At 41.5% G+C, this 25099-nt stretch overlaps 4 protein-coding genes across 6 annotated transcripts in view; all 4 read right to left on the bottom strand.

Annotated features, from left to right (window-relative positions):
* The window catches only part of klhl3 (kelch-like family member 3), a 40217-nt gene extending 39678 nt beyond the window's left edge, over positions 1–539 (bottom strand). For all 3 annotated transcript variants that reach the window (XR_008809856.1, XM_056274991.1, XM_056275002.1), the window contains exon 1: positions 19–539. Coding sequence is in view for 2 of the 3 variants with exons in the window: in XM_056274991.1 (XP_056130966.1) it covers positions 19–68 (50 nt within the window). In the remaining variant the exon portion in view is untranslated. The remainder of the gene's footprint in view (positions 1–18) is intronic.
* Positions 540–1092: 553 nt separating this feature from the next.
* LOC130112198 (heterogeneous nuclear ribonucleoprotein A0-like) lies at positions 1093–2744 on the bottom strand. Its single transcript, XM_056279463.1, has one exon. It carries the CDS (start codon positions 2653–2655, stop codon positions 1756–1758), a length of 900 nt encoding a protein of 299 aa, XP_056135438.1. The 5' UTR covers positions 2656–2744; the 3' UTR covers positions 1093–1755.
* Positions 2745–4922: 2178 nt separating this feature from the next.
* Positions 4923–6789, bottom strand: LOC130113215 (heterogeneous nuclear ribonucleoprotein A0-like). Its single transcript, XM_056280810.1, has one exon. The coding sequence runs from the start codon at positions 6715–6717 to the stop codon at positions 5776–5778; it is 942 nt and encodes a 313-aa protein (XP_056136785.1). The 5' UTR covers positions 6718–6789; the 3' UTR covers positions 4923–5775.
* A 5192-nt stretch (positions 6790–11981) lies between these two features.
* On the bottom strand, positions 11982–24089 carry maea (macrophage erythroblast attacher, E3 ubiquitin ligase). Its single transcript, XM_056280612.1, has 9 exons — positions 23994–24089; positions 18578–18760; positions 16773–16976; positions 15954–16076; positions 15100–15176; positions 14724–14832; positions 14491–14624; positions 13625–13820; positions 11982–13461 (listed from the first exon to the last, which is right to left on the bottom strand). Exons 1-9 carry the CDS (start codon positions 24060–24062, stop codon positions 13366–13368), a joined length of 1191 nt encoding a protein of 396 aa, XP_056136587.1. The 5' UTR covers positions 24063–24089; the 3' UTR covers positions 11982–13365.
* Positions 24090–25099: the final 1010 nt, after the last annotated feature.

Genomic DNA, 25099 nt, shown 5'->3' with positions numbered 1-25099 from the left:
GCTGCCGTGTCAACTCACCCCAACGATACACCGTCCATAGTCGCGGCGTTGGATACTGCACCGCGCATTAGCAGGGAGCGTCCCGCTGCCGAGTGCCCACCGCCTCCTCCTCGGCGGAGAGGGACATCACTGGCTTGGTGCTGCCCTCCGCAGAAAATCGGCTGGCATACACACGTCTCACTAAAACCGATCCGGTTGAGGAAATCTGATCTGTTGTCATATTGGCGCGATCTTTGGGAGAAACAACACCCCCTTTTTCTTTGAACAGGTCAGATGATAAAAAGAATTAAAACAGATTTAGCGCCCATGCCTGCCCGAGACTTTTAGGAAGCCCCCTCTTACTATTGACAGTCGCTCACATGTAATTAGTTTTTGCGATTTGCAGAGCTCAATAATCGTTTTCTTCACCCCGGTTGCATTGTTTATGACCACTTATTGGAGCGTGACGTCCTTCCACCGATTAGAAGAAAAAGGTTTCAATTTTCTCAAAAAGTTCATGCTATGTCACATTTTCCAAATATAGACATTTTGACCACACGGACCTCCACTTTGTTAATTCATTAACACACTCTAAACGTGGAGCGGCGTTCCTATCATTGTGTGGTCTGGCCGAGCAATTAAGTTATTTAATTAAAAAAAAACGGGGGGTATTAAATTGGCACCATAGTGAGCAAGACCTATAGGAGAGAAACAATTTCTCATATCGCTTAAATTAATCTGGTGTTTGTAGTCGATATATTCCGTTTCTCAGTGGTCATCGTAAATTACCTATATACAGCTTCATGATACACATTATCAATGAATGCGCTCCCTCCCGTTTGGATAAACAGATTGTCTACATAAAATGGCCGATGAGCGGACATTTAGATGCAATATCCCCCTAGTGGCAACTCATGGAACTTAACTCAGAGCTCGCCATAATCGCACATTGTTAAAAAAATGTGCGACGCCATTAATGTTAAAGCAGTATGAAATGCCCCACTGAATCATGTCCATACTTAAGAAACAGGCATAATATGTTAACGGCCAATGAAGGGCCAGGCCCACATTTCCAAATGGTTACTTTACCAAGTATGAGATCATGGTTGGTGATTTTCGAAATATTAAAAACTTTAATAAAAAGAGTAACAATGGAGAACTGAACAATAATTCCAGACATTTCCATAATGCAAAGTATGAAAAAAGCAAACGCCTTAGTGAAACGGGGAAAACGAAGCCTTAAGTCACTTTACAACCACGAAGTCATTCAACAAAACGTGACTTGGGGAAAAGAAAAAAAAACAGTCACAAAAAAAATTTAAGATCAAGAGACTCAAGCAGTGTTGACCCAGTATCTTACACTGCTACTAACTGCTGATACCCTGAGTTCGTGATGCCAAGATAACAGACTGGACTGGCTTGCAAGTCAAACGTCTCCATTCCAAGAGTTCTTGAAGTGGTGACTAGTATTTTGTACAATTAAACATGTTCGTTAAACAATTAACATTTTAGCAAATCAAAAAAAAATTTTTTTTAATTCTCAAACAGTAGTGTCCATAATGTATTTTTCCCCAATATGATGACAGATGTATGGTTGGGGTCCAGTGGGAGGGTTTTCCAAGACAGTTTCATTTATAAGGTGTGGGTGACGGGCTCTGCTCCCTCGGCTGGTAGAACAATGAAAAATAACCCCCCAAACCGCGCTTGTGAAAGTGGTGTGTAATTCAGTTCGCTGTAATAACGTTTCCCTCTGGACATCGTAATACTCAAAACTACTTAATAGCCGCCATATCCACCACCACCTCTGCCATATCCACCGCCTCCTCGGGCATACGGAGCACCACTTCTATTTGAATAACTGCCGCCTTTCATGGCACCATAACCGGAAGACTGCTGTCCATAATCTCCCCCAAAGTCACTGTACCCGTTACCGTATCCGCCGCCCATTTGACCGTAGCCTCCGCCATACCCGCCCTGACTGTACCCCCCATCGCCGTAGCCACCTCCGTACCCGCCGTCGTTGTAACCGCCACCGTAGCCACCTGTGTAGCCTCCGTAGCCACCCCTTCCGCCACCGTAGCCGTTGTACGACATGCCTCTTCCTCCTCCTCGCCCTCTTCCCCCTCTTCCACCGGCCGCCTGCATCTCCTGCTTCGTCAGAGCTTTCTTCACCTCGACCCGGTGGTCGTTGATGGTGTGGAATTTGAGCAGCACCGCTTTGTCGGCGGAGTCATTGTCCTCGAAGTAGACAAAGCCGAAACCCCTCTTCTTACCGGTCCCCTTGTCAGAGATCACTTCGGCCTTCTCCACCACGCCGTACTGCGAGAAGTGATCTCTCAGGTGCTCCTCCTCGATGTCGTCTTTCAGGCCGCCGACGAAGATCTTCTTGACTTTGACGAGCGCCTCAGGCCTGTTTGCATCCTCTCGGGCCACGGCCCTCTTCACCTCCACGCTGTTGCCGTCTATAACATGTGACTTGGCGGCCATTGCTGCGTCGGCCTCCTCCGTTGTCGAGTAGGTTACAAAGCCAAAGCAGCGGGACCGCTGAAGCTGCTGATTGAGGACGACCACGCAGTCGGTCAGCGTACCGAACTGCTCGAAATGTTGGCGGAGGCCATCATCGTTGGTCTCTACGTTCAAGCCGCCGACAAAGAGCTTACAAAGTTGACTCGTCATGTTTGCAGTCACTCGGAGATCGAGTCGCGGCCTACTCGGTCCGTCTTCTTCTTCAATGGAACGACGTAACAGCCATCTGCCCGGTTCTCTTGCGTGCGTGCTACCACGTCGCCGACGCTGACTGGTTAAGACCCGAGCCGTTTCCGCCCACACTGACGCTCAAATAAAGGAAGGCAAATGGCAGTGTGCTGAAACATTGCGGGCCCTCAGTGCGAGGTCCGACGCTTGATTTTACTATTTCACTCGACGCACTCAAGCGTTGTTGCGCAAACCAAGGACCACACAAATGTCACGTTTTCAATTGCAATTTGTTGCACACACTTCCCTTTCCAATACGAAAGCAAATCTAAACCGCGCTAAGCCAGTTTTATAAATGCCCAAACGAATTGGTCCCTTTACTTTTTAGAAGTGCACATGCAAAATGACCACTACAATGCAGTTGGGCGAGAAAATATACCAATTATTCCCAATAATAAAATCCGTTAACACATATCGGATCCTGGCATGGTACCCCATCCACGTATAAAAAATAACCTGTCACTTTATATTCACCCTCGATTCATTCATTACAAATCACACTTCCTCCAACGGGGTTATATACCGCTCATCACTTCAGGAGGTTTCCTCCTACTACCTTGCTATAATTTTCAAATGATGACAAAAGGTAAAAATACTGGCCTCAAGTGAGCAATTAAAGCCGTTAATGTGAATTTAAATTTTACTTACATTAGTCAATAGCAGTCTCAAGTGTTATGGTATTAAAATTGAAATGTTACACAGAACTGACCACTCACAAGCAGACAAAAACACAACAAATGTTTGATATAAAAATATTTATTTGAGTGATAAAACTAGTCAGCTTTAACATGCCAGACAGCGCCGCTTTCTCCATTCTACAGGATGTTCTATCCTAGGAAAGTAAAGAGAAGTCAAATTGACATGACAGCCACATTGACTGGAACCTGCATTCAGGCCTCATAACACTAGTAATAGATCTTTTTCAAGTCAAAGGATTGTTCAATTGCAAAAAATAAAGTCATCTACCTGATGTAAATTGTAGCTTGTGCCAAAGTTAACACACTCCTTTCTGCAGTGTTAAGTTTCAATTCTTGCCAGTTTACAGTGGTTTAAGAATACACCAACTCATTCCAAAACTGGAAGGGGAATGTTACATTGAGACCTGTATTCCTTTTTATATTATATAATCATAAAAAGGAATACAGGTCTCAGTATAACTGGAATGTTATATTTACACCTGTATTCCTTTTTACATTATATCACAACATGAACCAAGATCTTGGATATTTCACCACACACACACACACACACACACACACACACACACACACACACACACACACACACACACAATCACAGTTGAAGTCCTTCCTGGAACATGGCATCACCTGAGGGGTAGGAAGGGAGTAAACACCTATTTCCCGGTCAGCATGGAGACACACGTCCCAACATTGCCAGGGTGATGCCCTGGCTACCAGGTTACTGTAGCAACCTAGAGGAGACAGAAAAGCATAATGAGCAACCTCGGAATAAAAAGTTTTCTGGAGGAAACTAATTCATCCCTCCATTATTTCAGTTAAGGGTGGAAAAAAACGTGGGTCTTCCTCCTCCCACTTGGTTTATTATTAGGTACTGAGTAGAGCCCCCTTGTGAAAATATTAACTACACGAAAGGTATTAACTATCAAAAGGTAACTATCAGTAAAAAAAAAATCCTTAAAAGATAAATTATGGCACACTTGTGTACCATCCCAAAGAAATTCCATACATGGTTGACCAACACATAGTGAAGACAGGTTGATTTACATACCTAGTTGCTGGATGTGGATATCCTAAAGAGATATTTCAGAGTCCTATGACAATCGACCCCAGGTAATCAACAGGGTCCTGTTGTAGCCTATAAACAAACTGCTACGGCTATTTTGGCTGGGATAGCCTACTGGGATAGTAAGAACACCTAAATGTAGGAATAATCAAAGATAGATATCAAAGCCCTCGGGCCCACATAAAAAACGTTATCATGTGAAAATTAACATTTTAAAAAAGACAAGGCAAAACCCTTCAAAGCCTACATGCATCGGCTGTGGGTAGTCTACAACCGTTTCTTAACCATTTCACCCACCTGAGCAAGGCATTAAGGAGTGGGAAAGATGCCATGTAACTAATGTTCAACAAGACGAAGCCAATATCACTTATAAAACCTGTGGAATAACTTAAGGCAGCCTGGTTAAATGAGTAAGATAACTAAGCTAAGTTTGTATAGCTTTTTATTTAAAATGAACACACATATGCATACCATTGTGACAATAGTCGTTTAAGTTTTGATCTCAAACATGAAAGTATACAATATACATGAGATATTTCTGCAAATAAATGGAAAAGGGAACAATATTTAGACTTGATGATAAACGGTACACTGTCTTAAGTGTGGTGTGAGTTTACCGATGTCATTACACAACACGTGGAGCAAGCTCATGGGGACTGCCCGAATCCTGCAGCGCCATTTTCCCGCCTCAACTAAATAAGCTAAAGGCTATAAGCAGTGTATGGTTACACAAAATGTTTCAGTGTGACAGAGCTAAGTAACTTAAATCCAATGCACATGCGTCTTCTTCCCCATACATAGGAAACACTACTTTTCACTTCAGAAATAACTGTCTAATCTAGTTTATTAAAAACGTATAAGAGGCAAATAAATCAAAATATTTTACAACAAAAAAATGGGGAAAACAATTCTACAAGTTTCCAAAAAATCGACTGAACGCAAAAAAATATCCAACTTTATAAACGACAGCTACACGCCCACGACGTGGAACATAAATCGGTTTCACTGTATTCTTAACTCGAACATGTCCTAGTAGCAACAACAGCTGCTCGTGTAAATCAGGCTTTCTGGGAAGTGATCTTCCTACCTGTTTGGGTTACTGAGGTCTTCGTATAGATTAGAGGGGTTCACAGTGTCCGCATTTTTGCCTTGGTTGGAATATACAGCAGATGCCCTCATTTAATGATTTTGAGATTATCTTTCGATTCTGGAAGGTATGGTTGAGGGGGTGTGTGGGGATTTTTCCTTGCGAATAGTCTGTCGTGGTGAGATCGGCGTTTAATACCCGCCGCCATAGGCCCCTCTCTGGTAGCCACCTCCGCCGCCCCCCCGGGCGTATGGAGCAGCGCTTCTCTGGGCACCGTAGCCGGGAGCAGGGCCTTTCATCGGACCATAACCAGATGGCTGCTGACTGTAGCCGCTACCAAAATCGTTATATCCGTTCCCGCCGCCGTAACCTCCCATCTGGTCTCCGTAACCGCCGCCATAGCCGCCGCCGTAGCCCCCACCATAGCCACCTCCGTAGCCGCTACCATAACCACCGCCGTAGCCTCCGCCATAGCCGCCATCATTGCCCCCGTAGCTGTTGTATCCTCCTCTGCCGCCACCGAAGCCATTTTGACCCCTCATACCTCTCATCCCCCCTCTTCCTCCTCCCCTCATCATGCCGACCCTGTTGGCCGACTGCATCTCTTGCTTGGTAAGGGCTTTCTTCACCTCGACTTTGTGTCCCTTGACGTTGTGGAATTTCAACACGACCGCCTTATCGGCCGAGTCGTTGTCCAGAAAGTGAACAAAGCCGAAGCCCCTCTTCTTTCCGGTTTCCTTCTCCGAAATAACTTCGGACTTCTCGATTTCGCCAAACTGGGAAAAATACTCGGTCAAGTTGTCCTCTTCGATGTCGTCTTTCAGTCCCCCGACGAATATTTTCTTCACTTTAGCGAGAGCCTCGGGTTTGTTGGCGTCTTCCCTCGCCACGGCTCTTTTCAGTTCGACCGTGTTGCCGTCGACATCATGTGGCCTGGCCGCCATTGCTGCGTCGGCCTCCTCCGGCGTCGAGTAAGTTACAAAGCCGAAACAGCGGGACCGCTGAAGCTGCTTGTTCACGACGACAACGCAGTCGGTGAGGGTGCCGAATTGCTCGAAATGCTTGCGTAGCCCATCGTCGTCGGTGTTTACATTCAGTCCGCCGACGAAAAGTTTACAAAGTTGGTCGGTCATTTTTTTTAATCTAAGGTCTAAATGGCCGTTTCTCGTCCGAGGAAAATCAGCTAAGCCTGGTGGTGGTGGGGGTCGGTGCGCAGCCTGTATTTATGCGTACCGTCGTCTGACGAAACGCTACGCCGCCACGCCTTTTCCGCTTTGCCATGGTAACCGACGTTATTGCACCTTTTCGGCCACCGTACGTTTCCGTATAACAAAACGTGCAAGAATCGCTCATTTTGTAAAATTTCTACATCCGAAATTTTATATACCAATAATTGTTCATTCTCTCAAATAACTATGTACATTCAGTATTAAAACTGGTATTCTGGGTATCACAACTACCAAAATAAATGCATGTAGCCTATCTAAAACATGCATTCGAAATTATTCTACAATTAAAATTTGAAAAAAACACCTTTTTCATTCTTTGACATCAATAGAATGAAATTTTACTAACTCATCAATCCTGATAAGAGAAAATGTGACATATTATTAGGAAAGACAATTTTATTCGAGTCAACTTTCTGATTTCCTTACTTGGATTATAGTATATGTGAAAAAGACCCAACTCATACACCAAGGACAACCTCTAGCTTTCCTGAAACACCCAATATAATGGTATGGTGTGCAGTGTAATTTGGCTCACAAAACCATTTCAACCCTCACTGACAGCTCATCTAGAATCAGTTCATCTGGACACAACGTTTATTGAGAGAAACGTATACGGTCTCCCGGACTGCTCCCCTAATTCGCTACAGTACGCATGCTCATTAATCCAAGTAAGAAAATCAAAGACGGTTGAATCAGCTCATCTGGATACAACGGTTATTGACAACATCAACATCATTGATGTTTACCGCAAACCAACGCATACTGATCAGTATCTAAGGTTTGACTCTCATCATCCACTGGAGCACAAACTAGGAATCATCAGGACGCTGACAACGTCCCCACCGACACAGCGGCCGGGGAGGGGGAGAAACCCCACTATAAGCAGGTCCTGGTTAAGTGTGGTTATCCTAACCGGGCGTTTGTCAAAGCCAGGAAGACGCCCAAGCAGTGCACCAGCCGATCGAAGGGAACGTTCTGTGATTTCCTTACTTGGATTATTGAGCATGCATAAAGACATGTGAACCCTGTTCTGAATAATAGTCTACTGCTACTTTCGGCTGCTCCCGTTAGGGGTCGCCACAGCGGGTCATCCGTTTCCATTTCTTTTTTATGTATATAGTAGTTTATGAAATACACGATTTAGTTCGCATTAAGTTTTCTGTCGTAGTGATCTGAAACTGCAAAACAAGGTTTCGTCATCATCACTTTGAAAACCTGTGGAACAATTTATGGCAAACTGGTTAAAAACAAGTAAACAAACTAAGATGTGTTTAAGTCTTCATGCATTTTCAATAATCCAGGTAAGGAAATCACAGAAAATTGAATCAGTTCACCTGGACACAATGTTTATTGACAGAATACATCTATTTTGCGTGTGTGTGTGTGTGTGTGTGTGTGTGTGTGTGTGTGTGTGTGTGTGTGTGTGTGTGCGTGTGCGCGTTTATAGAATTGAGCAGCTTCGGAGGGATGTATTTGAAAATTTCCTTGATCTCTTCTATACCACTTTTCTTGGCCTGGAGGCTGAGGGATGGCTTAATCTAGACAAGGACACAGACCTTTATGCTATATGCAGTCACATCTGCAACAATTTCAGAGAGCATGGAACAATCACTCATTGCGATCAGCCAGAAGCCAATCCCCTCTGCAAAGCAAGAGGTGGGAACAGGATCAACTTTTGTCAGGTAATGTCTTCATGTATGCTCAATAATCCAGGTAAGAAAACCACAGAAAGATGAATCAGTTCATCTGGACACAACGCTTCTCTCAATAAACGCTGGGTCCAGATGAACTGATTCAATTTTCTGTGATAATATGTTTAACTTTGTATTTGAAATATGAATACATATTTGCAAATATATGCAAAACATATATGGCCATCATCCTTTGTTAAGAACGAGATATTGCTGAAATTAAATGGAAAAGAAAACAATATTTGATGATAAACTGTATCCCATGTTTATGTATTGGAAACAGCTGTATTGTTTTACAATATACTGTGTAGGGTAAGAAAGCAGTTACAGCCTTGATGCTGGAGTATGATTTTTCATTCCCTGCTAAATGATCAAAAGGCTATAAACAGTAAATAGTTATATAACTTTATTACTGTCAAAGTGACACAAATAATCTTTTCTTTGAAGTCCCATTTCATCATCTAATCAACTCGTTGGGGGAAAAAAATCCCATGTTGTCATATTATATACTACATTCTATAAAGCTAATATAGACTTTAATCATGCAAATAGGGATACCAGTACTATGTTTTGGGAAACAATCAAGACTATTACCAATGCAATAAGGTTTCAGTCACCACATGAACCATGTTTTACTCTTTACTCGTCAAGATTTTATTGAAAATAGGTAAAGTCCATCACAAATAGGCAGTAATATGAAGTTAGAATTGACCTATAGATAATAGTGGGCTCATTTCTTTTTTAAGACGCATTCAACTTTTTGTGATTGCAACCTGAAAGCGCACAATCCCTATGTAAAGTGAAGAGAATAATGACACAGCATGAGGGCCTGCAATGAGCCCATAAGACAGTGGGTGTGACAGCAGGTGGTGTGCTAGCTGTGTAGACTCTGATAGCCCTCACCAGAGACAGATGTGTGTTGCTGTTCGATGCTCGAGGGGGATGGGGCACTGGGACAAGAGATGCAATCAGTATGACAAAACCTTCATCTTTTATTATTAACTCCATATCCTAATCACAGATGGGACACAGACCACGGCCTATGGTGTAGAGCTCAACGTGTGATTTTTTTGATTTGGGTTATCAATTTCATTCATTCAAATTCAACAAACCATGGAAGATGTGTCCTTTCCTTTGATAGCACTTTAAAGAAATCACCAAGACTGCCCCCCCCACTTACGTAACATAGCTAACATTCGGTCTTGCCTGTCGATAGCTGACACACATGTATTTGTTTCATCCAGACTTGATTATTGTAATGTTATTTTTTGAGGTCTGCCACATGCTAGTGCTGAAAGTCTTCAGATGGTTCAGAATGCTGCAGCAAGAATCCTAACTAAAACTAGAAAATTTGACCATATTACATCAATTCTCACTTCTCTTCATTGGCTTCCTATCAATGTCAGATCAGACTTCAAGGTGCTTCTGCTGACTTATAAAATCCTAAATGGGGCTTGCCACATCATACCTGTCTGATCTCCTTAAACCGTACATTCCATCTCGAGCTCTCCACTCTCAAAATACAGGGCTCTTGTGTGTACCCAAAGTTAATAAGAAGTCCGCTGCTGGCAGGGCCTCTTCCTATTGAGCCCCTTTCTTGTGGAATAACCTGCCTGCTGTCATCAGACCAGGAGTCTGTTGAGTCCTTTAAATCCAAACTTAAAACTCGTGTTTTTGCCTTAACCTACAATTAGTTGCCTTTAAGTGGAGTACGTCACAACCTGTACTGCATGGTGAGTCGATTTCTGTCTCAGTGAATTTACCAAGCACTGTTCTGCCGCCAAGAGTATATATTATTGACTATTCTCACATCTTTTCTGATTGTCTTCTTTTCTCTTCTCCCGTGTATGTGAATGGCGTGATGTGAGTCTCCCATGTGCTTGTGTAGTCTGTCCTTCTGTCAGCTCTCCATGGTGATGATGGTCACGTGGCTCAGGTCCTGGGCTTTTCCGGTGGCATCTGGACACTGCTTGGCATCCTCCTCATCATATTCTTCTCATATTTTACAATTCCATTATAATTCTGTTATCCTCTTTCGATGTTGTATTCTGTAAATTGTGTACACACAACACCCACTGCACATTGTCTGTCTTGGGAGCAGTCCCTCCTCTGTTTCTCCCTATTTTTTCTCCCTGTTAAAGGGTTTTTTAAGGGAGTTGTTCCTTATCCAACGCGAGGTTCTAAGGACAGGATGTTGTGTTGCTGTAAAGCCCACTGAGGCAAATTTGTATTTTGTGATATTGGGCTTATAATAAATGAAACTGACTTTACTTTTGGGTGCTGGTCCACCCTGAGTCGTGTTTTGTTCTGTGTGTCTGTAACAATGGATGTGATGTCTTGATGAATGCTCAATAACCCAGGTAAGAAAATCACAGAATGTTGAATCAGTTCATCTGGGCACGTTGTTTTTGGTCGTTATGTCACTGTATTGTTTATAAGGGTGGGGATACCTGCAGTCAGTTGAGACTGAAGAAGTCACCTGGATGAATGATGATAATAAACGTTATGTCCAGATGAAGTGATTCACCTTTCTGTGAATGGATAAGATGGTAAGCGAACAAGATTACACAACAAATGTAAAGATAAAAATAGTTTTGCAAATTATTCATGCAACTGAGGATGTGTTCAGAAATCTATGATACTCAAAAAACAAACTTATGGTAGTGCAAACAATGTCAAGTATAAAACAAAAAAAATACCCTGGGTTAATTAGGCAAGTTTCCTTTTTTACTGTAAAAGGGATTATTCCTATACATTCCTCAGATTTTCATTAGGAAATAAACTATTCACAGAATGCCGTCAACTTTGCAAAGCAGAGGTAGTTTCAGGTGAGTGACAATGCAATTAGCATGTGTGTAAGCAGAATTGGGGTGAATGAATATGCAGCCTGTCTCTAAGACACCTTCATAGTCACACACCCAGTGGGGTGTAGGTGCTAATGGGGATACTTGGGAACCTGCGGAGCACTGGGTTGTTGGGTTCAGAGAAAAAAAGACCAGAAAACATGACACATTTTACTCATGGAGCAATCCACATTGTAAAACAATAGTGTTATAACAACAAAACCATGCAAATTCAGAGCATCTGGTGCCCCTTCATGTCAAATTCTAAATCATAAACAGCTATATTCTAAGCAACCTGTGGTTTGATATATGGAGAAAAGCTAAACTAACAGACAACTGATGTTTCACCTTATATAATATATACACACACACACACCATTTTTTGTTGTTGTTTTCTGAGCAATTCTCAAGTCATGTTTCCAGGAAGGATAAAGCATGCATTTGGACAACCAAAAACTGCTAACCCTCGCTCTCAAAATTAGCAAGAAAAGGCACAAAAAAGGCAAGCTAAAGTCTCTTCTCCGGCTTATGAAACTTTTGCGGCAACAAGACCAAAGAATACTTAAACTAACCAATGTGCTTTCTAGTTGTTCGTTCTTAGTTAGGCCACACACACACACACACACACACACACACACACACACACACACACACACACACACACACACACACACACACACACACACACACACACACACACACACACACACACACACACCCTTCTATGTACAAAACTTAGAAAATAGTTAAGTCAGCACAATCATTCTCTTTATTGTAATGTTCATTGTTGAAAAATGTATGAAATTAAAAGACAGTCATTGGGTAGTGCTAGGTTGACTTCAACCACTCTGTCTTTTTTTTCCCCAAACAGAATAAATATCCAAAGTTCACCAAAATGAACTCATTATTTTTTTCGGTTGGTTGAGGGAGAGAACTTAGAATGCCAAACCTCACACACAACCAAGGAAGACCACTTGTTCAATTAAAATACAAAACAAAACACCAGCGATGGTAACCTACTGTATTGCGTCAGCGTCATTGTAATGGTATTAAGTACACCATAATGATAATACGAGGCTCATAAGCCACCCTAACCAATTCCCCTGTGAGAAGAACAAGGTACACTCAACAGTCAGGTGAGTTTTTGGTACTGCAGGCTACATCACAGATCACAAAATGCCAGCAAAAGACCTGTTCACTTCACAGAGGAATATTTCTGAAGGTTTACTGTGGTCAACAAAACCCCCAAAATCTGTACATGAGAATGCTCAATTCTTTTCTATTTACATTAAAAAAAAAGGAACCAATTGCGTCCCACACTGACAGCCTTCGGTTTTCACAGTCAAGTGGGAGGAAACTCAACATAGGGTCCAGTTTCAGGGTGACATCCACATATCTCACCCCTAAAAAGAACTCATAACATGGCCATAGTGTGCATATCATGACAATATACAGCCATGTGACCAGTCAACCATGTTTGTTTTGGGGAATAAAAGGTAAAAAAGGCCCAAACCATGATTTTATCTATTATTTTAATCAATGGAGTAATGTATTAAGCAGCCCTGTCATACAGTACCAGGGTTACCAATTAAAACATCAAGTCAACATAACTTTAGCACATTTGTTTTTGTTGCTGATAAAAACCAAACCACTATTTTGTTGTTACATCACGGCCCTAGTCCTTTTCTCAAGTCTCTGGAATCAGGGCCTCTAAGGTAATGCAGACGTTTCGTCCATGTACTTGAATGGATAGGACAAAACAACATCTTGGTTTCTACCCATAGCTAAGACAGAGATTGCCAGGTAAAGAGGTCAGTTTCTGTAGGGTAGCAGTGGTGGGGGTAAAGGTGGGAATCAGTGCGTGATTAGATCCTTCAACTCAATCATGTATTGGAGAGGGGGAGGGGACCATTAAATCACAGTTCCACAGGTGGCTTTGAGGCGAGGCCAGGTCACAGGTAATGGACAAGGGACCATATCCAATCATGTCAATTTGCAGGAGGGTTCATCTTGATTGATCACATGATGTAGACCTTCTCGGCCTGAGAGAAGCTGAAGACCTCTTTGGTTCTAGGGCAAACTACCTTGTCATCTTGGCGGATGGAAAGCAGAGACTGGCAAAGAATGAAAAATATTACCAAGTCAAATATATATTTCCATTTAAATAGATTTGCTTTAAATTGGCTGCCATATTAAACCAATTTGAAGCAAAAATGACCAGCCTAACCTCACCATACCCATACTCTTGACTAATTCATTTTAGGCTGTGAATCTTACATTGTAGCCGTAGACGTATCCATTGGGTAGCATCATAGGGGGGTTGTTCTCGTTCATGACCTCCCCGGAGATCTTGCAGACCAGTCTGGAGTTGGCGCAGTGGGCCATAGGCAGCGGCTGGGCCAATTTATTCAAAGACTTGCTGCACACTGGGCAGTCTGGGTTCTTTGAGGAACCATCTTCTTTGTAGCACTGACTGGAACAGGCACAGATGTTCAGGACTTCAATCAGTTTTATTCAATGATACTGTCCTCTGTTTCACAGGTTGCTTTGTATCTTATGAAAGACTTCACTTCTTGTGCATTCTTAACCCAAACCCGTTTATGTAACACGTTAAAATAATGACCCATATCATTCAATAGGCACTTTTTGAAATGGTGTTACAAAATATTTACTCGGACAGTTGAGAAACAGTCAGTCAATCAACAAATCAACAGGACACCGGATTCATATTCCTTGCTTGTGATATTAACACATCAGGCTAATGAAGGTTTTAGAAATGAAATGTACCATTAATGTTGAGACAGTGTTTCTGTTTTGGTATGGACAGTAGTTATGTGTGATCTTTTTTCCCCTTTTATTGAGAGGAATTGATTAAAAAAAAAAAACATTCTAAGTAAGTGTGAAGTACTCTCTTTTTATCTAAACAACACCAATTTGTTTCTTGTTTCTAGAAATGGGTTTTTATTGTTATTTTTATTCCTGTTTGTGTGCTTTTCTTTTTAATAACATTACTTTTGTTTTGTTCCCGTATAAAGAAACAAACAAACTGAACTAGTCATTTCATGTCCCAATATACGAGCATTTGTTTTGATTGAGGAACCACATGGTGGTGTGAGTGACAGCAAATGAGTGAGACAGGATACGGGGTCTTGATGGCGGACAGCCCAGCCTGCAGGGTTATAGTGAAGACAGAGTTATTGCCCAGCTGGTGCAGTCTGTAGTTGTCATATCGGAACTGCTGGATCAGCATCTTCCAGCGCGCAGGATCCAAAAGATCCTCAAGTAACAAAGAGAGACACAAACAGTGTTACACCTACTTCAAAGCAATGTAAATAAGTTCTCACATATGTACACACACGTGGGAGGAGAGGCTTACCTTGTAAGGGGAGATGTGTGTGTCTGAGGGGAAAGCCAGCATGCCCATAACCTGCCGGACCTCATCCAACTGTCCACCCTCTGCCTGACTGAAGTGCTTCCTTGCATGTCTGACACACGCGCACACACACACACACACAAACACGCACACACACAAAATAAAATGGATGATATTGAGAATCATCAGTTACTGTTTGTTACAGTAGAACGTTTTTATCTGGTTTGATGTTTAAATTAGAAACATATCAAGATTAGCAGAGGGTTTAAGATGAGGTGTTAAGTAAGTCAATAGAATGTCCTCACCTGCAAACTAATTTAAGTGTGTATGTGATTGTGTGTGTACATATTTTTGTCTGTCTTGGTTATTTGCCTTCTACCTGACAGCATCCATGCGTTTGTTCTGTCGGATAAGCTCAATGAACTCTTGGATTCTCAGGCTGAACTCAAGACAACTCTGCAAGAAATGAATGAAAACAAAATTAAACTGAAAAAAAATCCATGTTTTCACTTAGTTTATGTATTATCAGACTGCTGCAAAAATCTTCATTGCCCAAATCTTACCTATTTTAAGGACCACAATCGACATTTGACATTGTCTCACGTGTAAAGAACCATTACTGATGCAGGAACATGTCAGGAGAAACTACACTAAATGACAAGCAACAATACCCTAATCAAAGCTTACCTGCAAATTCTCCCATTACTCAAATTCAAATATATGAATAACAGATGAAAAAATATACAGTCGTTTGGCCTTTTGTGAGTTTGATAAGAAAATCTGTCGTCCACAGTTGACTTTCTTTCCTTGAGCATGATGTACAACTTTTTTTTCCCCAGTCCTTTTTTTTGGGGGGGGGGGACTCCCCCCCTTTCTCCCCAATTGTACCTGGCCAATCACCCTGCTCTCTGAGCCGTCCTTGTCACTGCTCCACCCCCTCTGCCAATCCGGGGAAGGCTGCAGACCACCACATGCCTCCTCCGATACATTTTTATAACAAAACTCTCACAAACCTTTTGGTATTCAGGACATTATATATACTGGCTATGAATTCATCATAAGACTGTATAGAATGTGTTCCTTTTTTCTTCTGTTACACACACTTAATAATTTGTACTGACAAAAGGAGATACCACTTTTCAGGGTATGATACCTTAAAAGAAAACTTTTCACTCGAGCTCCCAGTTTCAAAGGCCTGGAAAGTTGGGCAACACTCATAAATGAGTAACTGACCTTCATCTTGCGGAGGCGAGATTTGTTGTCGTGGCACCAGGCCAGGCAAGTGGCAGTCTCCTGTCTCTCCAGAGACTCTTCCACCTCCTTTGCTGTAAGGAACATCTCTATGTTCACCAGGTCCTAACATAAACAAAAGATAGGGAAAGTGTTCATGACCAAGCATGGCTACCTTTAAGCCCATAAAACATCAGAGAAATAACAAGATTTCTGTTCACTGAGGATGTGGACTATATCATTAGAAAAGCAGCGGGGGATTCAAATGTTGAATTAGGTAAGAGGGATTGTACTTTGTAAAATGTTTTTTACATATGTCAGAAACTCAGATCGGGAACGGAAAATCTTTCACATCCCAGCAGTTGCCCCAAAGTCTTTGAATTAAGGAGGGAACTGCACTGCACTGCCAGCTCAGCTGGGCATCAAAAGGCAACATGTGGGGAGCCAGCAGGGGTTAGATGTCCCACCATTGTAATGTGCAATTCCTACAACTTGTGGGGTACCTGTACAACTGTGGGTGGATGAAGAGAGAAATAATGCGAGTCTCCGCACATGTTTTATTCTTTGTAGAAACGTGCAGCTGGCAGGTAAAAAGATGTGGTCAGCCACTCCACGTGTATCAAGAGGACACACGAGGAAGGCTACATCCTCCTCAACCACTGTAGACGTTGTGCAACATTTTCCAAATTGGGACTATTCACTTATTTTACAGCCTTGCAGGTGCATCAGAACACATGTGCACATGTTACCAAGTTAAGTATTCTTTAAATGATGAAATGATACAGATGTGTAGGTTTATGTATGGGATTCACACACATTTACCTCTATTCCACTCTGCCTGGCCAGTTTAACTGCTGTGTTGTAGTAGCCACAGCGCAGGAGATGCTCTACCATCATGCGATCCATGCGCTTCTTCTTCCACAAGTTGACTGAGGCCAGCTGGTCGCTGCTGTGCTCCTTCAGGTGTTCGATTCGACGCTTACACAGTTTGGCACTCTCATCTTCTGCTTGGATAGACTCTGCAGCCTATGGAACACATACAGGAGCGTGGGCGAAACAATCACAAATTCAAAAAGCTGTAGGTGTGAGAGAACTGAAGTATTTGTTGAAGTGAAAAGTCCGCCCCCAAACATCAGGAACACAAGCACGAAAAACCTTTAACATGTTGGATCTGTACAATTAGGATTCAAGTTTGTTTCAGTGTACTGAGGGAAAAAGAAATGCTAGTAGCTTGTTAAAAAGGATATAGACAAGTAGGATTTTTTATTATATTCCTATTCACACAAGATGCTACATGGTACACTGTTTAGTTCTTGTGAGAAATGGTAAGTCAGAGACCAGCTCCAGCCCAAATCGCATTCCACTGTGTGCAAACAAAATACACAGCAGCATTATAAGCAGGAAACCACATTGCCAGTAAGTTGATATTTCATCTGAAGATTAAAAAAATGTTATATATTTTACAATTGTTCCTTTAGCCTACAGGAATTTGTGTGTGTGTGTGTGTGTTAACCCACATGTCAGGAGTAGCGAAAGTGCCTTGTTCGGAAAGACACCTTCCAACTATATCTTTTGTTAATGGACATTAAGGATAGCTTTATCAATATGTTTATACAATTAATAATGATATTAATTAGGAGTGTCACAATTTCGATTCTAAATCGAAGATTGATCGAAATAAGCTTTCGATTTTGAACTTCGAAAGCAGGATTGGCCATTTTCCCTGTTATTTTTTCTTCTCTCCACCCTGTCTACTTGCGTGCGAGGAAGAAAAAAAACAAAACTTCAAATATGACACAGCGCTGCTTACCAGTAGCTTGCACCTGCACTTTTTGAGACACCATGGCCACTGCCAGAGTAGCAGACGATGAAGAAACAACAGAACTGGAAAATCTTCCTGCTTGCCTTAAGTCACCAGTGTGGCAAATGTTGCCTTCCCTGTGAGTTATGTCAGTAACGAACGCGTCGTTGGCAGAAAACTACAGTTTGTACATGCGGGTACCATGTGCCACCTCAGGCAACACGAGAAATATGTTCAGTGGTGAAATAAGTTATTGTTATTACATTTGAAATGAATTATTTAAATTTGACCATATGGCCTTAGTGTGGTACAGTCCAAAAAAAAATATGCCAGTTATATCACACTTGGTACCATGTAGCCTATCTTTTCAAAAGAAGAATTTGAAAATGTAAATAACAGCTGTCAGGGCATAAAACCAATGATCTGTTGCTCTTTACAAATCAAAACTTGATAATCTAACAATGACATAGGCTGGTGCTGAAAAAAAATGTTTATATCAAAAACTGAATTGAATCATGATCTTAAAATCGAAAGTCAAATTGAATCGTGGATTTGGAGAATCTTGACACCCCTAATAATAAACTATAATGTTCTTTTACTTAGTAATAAATATTTAAAGTCCCACAAGCTAAAAGCATTGCAATATTAATTTCATATGATTATACTTTAAAATTGTAATTCACGTTTAAATTCATTATCAGAGTATAGGAGTGAAAAGACATATAGGCAGACAGAGTGTGTGTGTGTGTGTGTGTGTGTGTGTGTGTGTGTGTGTGTGTGTGTGTGTGTGTATGTGCATCTATGTATATGTTGGTGCCTCCCTGACCTTCCTCTTCAGGGCGCTGAGTTTTTCCACCACGCCATCCAGTAATGACACCACCGAGTCCACCACGGGGAAGTTGCTCAGTGTCTTCTCCAGCTCTGCCACCACCATGGTCACGTGACTGGTCTCACGGTCGATATTCTTCTGAGCTGCCCGGAAACGCTTGTTCAGAGTTTCATAAGGGACCTGTGCAGAAAGAGGCACAGGTTATGAAAGAACTAGCCCTAGTCTAGTGAGCATTCAGGTGTGACCATTGCCAACGTGGAGCATTTCAAAGGGCAAGCCTAGGTTAGGTCTTTTCATATACCTTCCGCATATCACTTTGTTTTCTATTTTCATTCATTTATTCATACTGATGTAGCAATGTATACTGATGTAGCAATGATGTGCCACAGCCAGGGCTCTCCAGCACAAGACATTAAAGGTAGTGGAGGGTGCAAGAGCCCATTGATTAAAACCATGACAGTTGAAAGATTAAATACACTTAAACCCGCATACACAGTCTGTTTGGTGGGGAGAGTGCTAGGTGGTTCTGCTCTTTCCCAGTCTGGTGTGTCTTTGTTTGAGGTGCAGCTGCATTTTATCCTGTCTTCAGCTGACTCGAGACAGGTGCGACCGCACCCCAGTCCACCACAACTAAGAATCCAAGCTATTCCACTGGAAAGGAAAGCCTTTTCCTCTAAGTGTCACACAAGACACATACAGGTCCGAGCTTCAAGACACACATGAACACGTGTAAAAACTAAAAAACAATTCCTTTTGAATTGAAAGCATCCAAAAGGCCTATAAAAATCCAATTCCCTTCCAAATACAGTTAAATATGACCAGGCTTCTATATCACAAAGATTCTTTCTCAGTATGTCACCGTACATTGAAATGACATGACGCAGCAACCATTAGCAGCATGCTCTCACAGCCTTCTTCATTATATGCACTCACCATTGCATCTGATGCGTAACTTTACAGTCGACTAATTACCAGCCTAGTTGTCAAAAGTTCTGTAGTGACGGGAACCCAAGAAGGCCTCCACATGAACAAACATATTAAAAAGATCAGGCTACAGTTTGTGACCATGATAGTTACACTATTTTTTGTTAGCATTAGAATATCTAATCACTACTACATTTTACACCAATCCATGACAAGTGGAGTCTATTTTTTCTGTTAAATAACAAATATTCAATTTTATTTAATTGGTCTTATCAAATATTCTAGTTTAGGGGCAGGAAGCCAGATGTGGGTATGTGTCCTAGTCACGGCACTAGTGCCTCCTATGGTCGGTTGGGGCGCCTGTTCGGGGGGGGGGGGGACTGGGGGAATAGCATGATCCTCCCACGTGCTACATCCTCCTGGTGAAAGTCTTCACTGTTAGGTGAAAAGAAGCGGATGGTGACTCCGCATGTATTGAAGGAGGCAAGTGGTCTGCAGCCTTCCCCGGAACGGCAAAGGGTGCGGAGCAGCGATCGGGACAGCTCGGAGAGCGGGCCAGGTACAATCGGGGAGAAAAAAAATTATTCTAGTTTACTTCCCTGGGCTTATATCATGGGAAAAAATTATCACTCAGACTTACTACATATAGACCGCCGAACAGTTTCTTATTTACACACTAGGGTTATTTCTGAGTAACTGAGTATTTGATTATTCCATTACAAGCTTCAAGATCAAATTAGATTCAGAAGTTAATTTAGCCCTTGGCAACTTTTTCACTTTCCACGAGATTCTTAAATAGGGCCTTTATATTTATCTGGAAAGGTGCAACATCTATCCTGTGTTCCACATTTTCTTATATGAAGAAACCAGTCTTCTCACAAAACAAGTGGTCTAATATAAATGTTAAGACAGATCACTGCGCTTTTCTATTTGTTTCCGCTATCGTTATTATTAGTTGCAATTTCAGGCAAAATAAGCAAATTCAACAAATACCAAATGATCACTGTTCAGTCACAGAAACTGTAGAATCAGGGAGGCTATGTTTATCTGGAGTTGTGCACATCACTAACAGATACACAACAAATTGTTAATCAGGAGTTGTGCACATCACTAACAGATACACATCAAATTAAATGGTCAGCAATCTCAATAGATTCAAATATAGGCCTAACCTTACCAATTCTGTACAAGCAAATAATAGGATGGTAACAGTGTGGCTTCATTAAAAGGCATGTGACAACACCCCAAACACAGAAAATGGCTTAATTGATAAGTGAGATGTCTGTATTCAACAGTATTCAAGCATCTTTATCGGTTATCACTGTCATTGTTTGAAACCAAAAATGTTTTTCTCTTTTGGATTGAATCAATCAGAAGAGGATTTGGCATAATTGCATATTTGACTCAGGCAACCTTGGTAAAACATGCGAAATATTTCAGCTATAATAACAGTGAGACAATGACACTAATTTCCACAATTGAACAAAGCAACTTGTGGCTTAGATGGAAACCCAAAGCTTTTCTTGTTAAATATGGTCCCAAAATGTACAATTAAAACCCATATTAAATTCACTATGGACTTCTAAAGACTTACTACACACGGTATTTAGACAGTAGTACAGACCAGTGAGAAAATAGCAGTAGGAAGAAGTATGACAGCATAATAATCCAAATGGGAATAGTGCTATAAACTGCACCAGAACCAAAATTAGAACCAAGACCAATTACCTACAACCATCACTTTTAGACAATAAAATAAATAATTATGGGAGGAAATAATGGATGTAATTCTTCCATAATATTAAAGTACATCAAAAATAAAAATAAAAAATATGCTGGAACACCATATGCCTTGAATAAACATGTGGCTTATAGGCTATTCACAATGTGATTATTTTTTTTCAGTGACAGTCCTTGATCAGCGTAATCATGGATGGTAATCGTTGTGTTAATCAATAAACTATCATTCACTTGTTGCGTCTCTGAAAACAAACACTACTTTGTATGATTCTTTCTTTCAACTGAATAGCATATGTATTGTTAGTTTTTGATAAAAATTTTTTTAAAAAAAATACTCAGTTTTGATCAGATGTTTAGACATCTACCTGACTGGACCTGAACAAATTATTTGAAAACCAGACCAATCAAAAAACATCTCAGAAATGTGTACTGCTTGGCGGCCGAGCAGTGAATAAAAGTTTAGATTCCTTCCCAAAGGACGCTTACATTTGCTAATGTTTTCTATAGATGTATGATAAACATCAGTGAATATACACTCTGACGTAGACTCTCTAAGACAGAACACACACACAACTGATGCATTATTTTAAGAATTACAGAGGTAGTTTCACTAAAACCAACCAATGGAGGCCCTTTAAGGATTCAGATTGCAATTCCATGCCATGAGTTTTGTAAATTTTAAGGAACAATCATTAATACCATCTCTAGTCAGACATAAGAGAAATTCACTTATATGCTTCAAAATATGTGATGTCAACATACAATTCCACACAATTCTATTTGCCTTCCATATCTACTGCCACCCAGCTTTTTCATCTTTTCATAAAAGGAAAACGGATGACTGATTTAGCACAGGGTTTTTTTCTCTGTATAGGGGTAAATTTTTCGCTTCTAAACTATACTGTAAAGAATATAAACTCGTTTAAATGAGAATGTGCAGACAAACATTTGCAAGCCAACAAAGTCCCTCTTTCATTTGCTGTTGATCAAGCACCCGTGGGAGGAGGACTATGAAAAAATTATTTTGTCACTGATTTCAGGTAATATTAAAGTGGAGGAGCTACAGTGTTTGTTACAGTTAAATTGGTAGTCTTAGCTCTCTTATTACCAATAGGCTCAAATGTTTGTGTTGGCAATCAATGCATGTTCATAAAATTAAGAATGGGTTATTCATACCCACAAGACTTACAAATAAATTACCTTAAGCTTTTACTTGTGGAGAAATTCAACCTAATATGAATGCCTACTGCACAGCCAAAGGCCTTCATTAAGGCCTATAGACACACGTACTTTAAGGAAATGTAGATTGGAAGTCTTACTAATATCTGTGTCAGACAATATACTGAACTGATGCATTTGCTCGCTACAGGCCAACATATTCATTCACATCGATTTTGCCCCAGTTCTCAAGATGCCAATGTTGCTAAAAACCACAGCCTCAAAATGGTGCCTGTCATTGATTGTAGCATCCTCTTTGCTGCAACATCAGAGCAAAGACAGACACATCACCAGCACCACATAGCCACCTACCAGACGGCCCTTTTGAACATATACACCCGAGCACAGTCACCAGCCACAGAAGGAAACCCTCATTCACGCACCGGGGCGATATCCTAGCGGCTAGGTGCGTCGATTATCGCCCAACATTTTACGTTTACTGTATCATGCTACTCACGCCGCGGCTCATATCACGACGCCTTCTTTGACGACTGGCCGGAGCAAACGAGCAGGAATCTCCACTCGCTCCAGACAATGGTGTCGCAGTGAGGGGAATGGAGGGCTACGGTGCGCGTGTGTGCGGCGCAAAGCTGCGAATTCTCTCGCAGGCCATTTTGAAGGGAAGGGAAAGGGGGAGCAGTCAGTCAGTTGCAATGTGATGACACTGCGCTAACCCGGGGGGACTGCTCTCATGTCTGCGATCTAGCAAACACGCGCGCGCGCGCGCACACACACACGCCTACCCCCCCTTTTTTCCGATTCCAACCGATCCGTACGAAAACACGAGCAATACTGTTAGGAATGGCACACTGACGTTACGTGGTCGGTATGCTGTGTATTTTATATTACCAGTCGACACTGGGTAGCTAACCTCAGCCATGTCAGAAATACAAAAGCAAGCTCGCAGGCCCGAGAAAATGTCTGCATGCCGTTTCATTGACGTCGTTGCCCGGCCGATGAAGGGATGAAAAACCATGTCACGACATGCTCTGTCACTGTTGATGTTTGGTTTTATTCTCATTTAATTAAAGATGCGATTTCGAGACTCTCGAGTGATCAACTAAACAGGCCGTCGGTCGGTACTGTTCATTAATGTGACGATTTCACATTAAGCTGCCATCTGACCTTATCGTTTACCTGGTTAACGTTATGTTTTCATGCTGTAAATGCAGTTACCCCTTACAGGGCCAACATATTTTTAAAACCAGGCTTAGCTTTTGTAGTTCTGCACTAACAACTACGTGATGGGTTGTATGGCGACTTGTGAACTAGCCAGCATTCTAATTTTAGGCGGTCTGCTTAACTTTGGTGTCGCATTAAACAGAAAACGTTTACAAATTATATTGTGAAGTTAACTAGCTTTCTAACGAAGCTAGTTCGGCTAGCCTCCCTGTCAACTTCGCTGGTCTCGTTATCTCATCAAGTCATTTTCACGAATTTTCAAAATACGTAAAACCTACCGCGTAGTTGGACAACAATGCAAACGTCGTAGTGTCGCCCTTTGCCCGTCGCTATAAATATATATATTTACCTTCAGAGTGGGGTATTCTTGCACTTTAAGTGCCATGGAGAGTTGGGTAGCTGTCTCCTGCACCGCCATCTTGGTTTTGTGATTTTCTTGTGGTTGTTTTCTTTTCCTGCCCGTGCGGAATGGCCCTGGTGCTCACTACCGCCACCTGGCGATACGGTGTCCAACGGATTCTCTTGGCTGTTATACCTGTGGAGTGGAAGGCCGCCGGTTGATTTGCGAGAGACTGCGTTGTTTTTTCGTTTCAGAGTTTCTGAAGTCAACAAGTTACCGAAAACGGCCATGAACTGAAGTTTTTTCCCCCCTCGGTGGTGAGATTTTGATCTGTGTACGTAGATCTGTGTAATGTACACAGGAGTGGGTAACTAGCATCCTAAACATAGCCACTGGTGTCACGTTAGCCTCCTTTAATTAGCTATGCCAAGCCTACAGGTTACCTCATTATTTTCTGTTTTGTCTGCCTGTGTTGCAATTTTTGATTCTTGTCCTCTTTGATTCTGTAGAGTTTGATGGGTTTGTGAAATGCTTTATTTCCCTATTTATTTGGTTATATGTGTGTTGTACTTTGAATGTTTTTTTTCTATAGAATAAAAGAGGGGGGGAAAAAGCTAGGCTTCCAAAAAAATAAACAAAGCCTGATTTCGTTGTTGTTGTTGATGTTGTTGTTAAGCTTTTTCCAAGCGTCACCACAGGGCTTCCCAATTTAATCTAACTGGAAGCAGTGCACAGTTGTCTCACTGATAGGATTATTATATCAAACAAAAATCACCATCAGTTATTTTGTACACTTTAGGATTGCTCTCTTCGATCATCCATGTCAGACAGATTTGAGTTGGTGGGTTGTCACTCACTGAATAAACTTTATTATCAATTACCCCTTACTTCAGATAGCGAGACCTCAGTATTGAGCTGCAGTAAATTGTTTTATGGAATGGGAACTTCATTTTTTCATATATATATATACACTGCTCAAAAAAATAAAGGGAACACATAAGCAATGCAATGTAGCTCCAAGTCAATCACACTTTTGAGATATCAACCTGTCCAGTTAGGAAGCAACACTGATTTGTGAATCAATTTCACCTGTTGGTAAATTGTCTAATTTCCAC

This window comes from Lampris incognitus, chromosome 1 (assembly GCF_029633865.1).
Source record: "Lampris incognitus isolate fLamInc1 chromosome 1, fLamInc1.hap2, whole genome shotgun sequence".
NCBI classification, from domain to species: Eukaryota; Metazoa; Chordata; class Actinopteri; order Lampriformes; family Lampridae; genus Lampris; species Lampris incognitus.
This window is presented reverse-complemented; position numbering and strand designations above follow the sequence as displayed.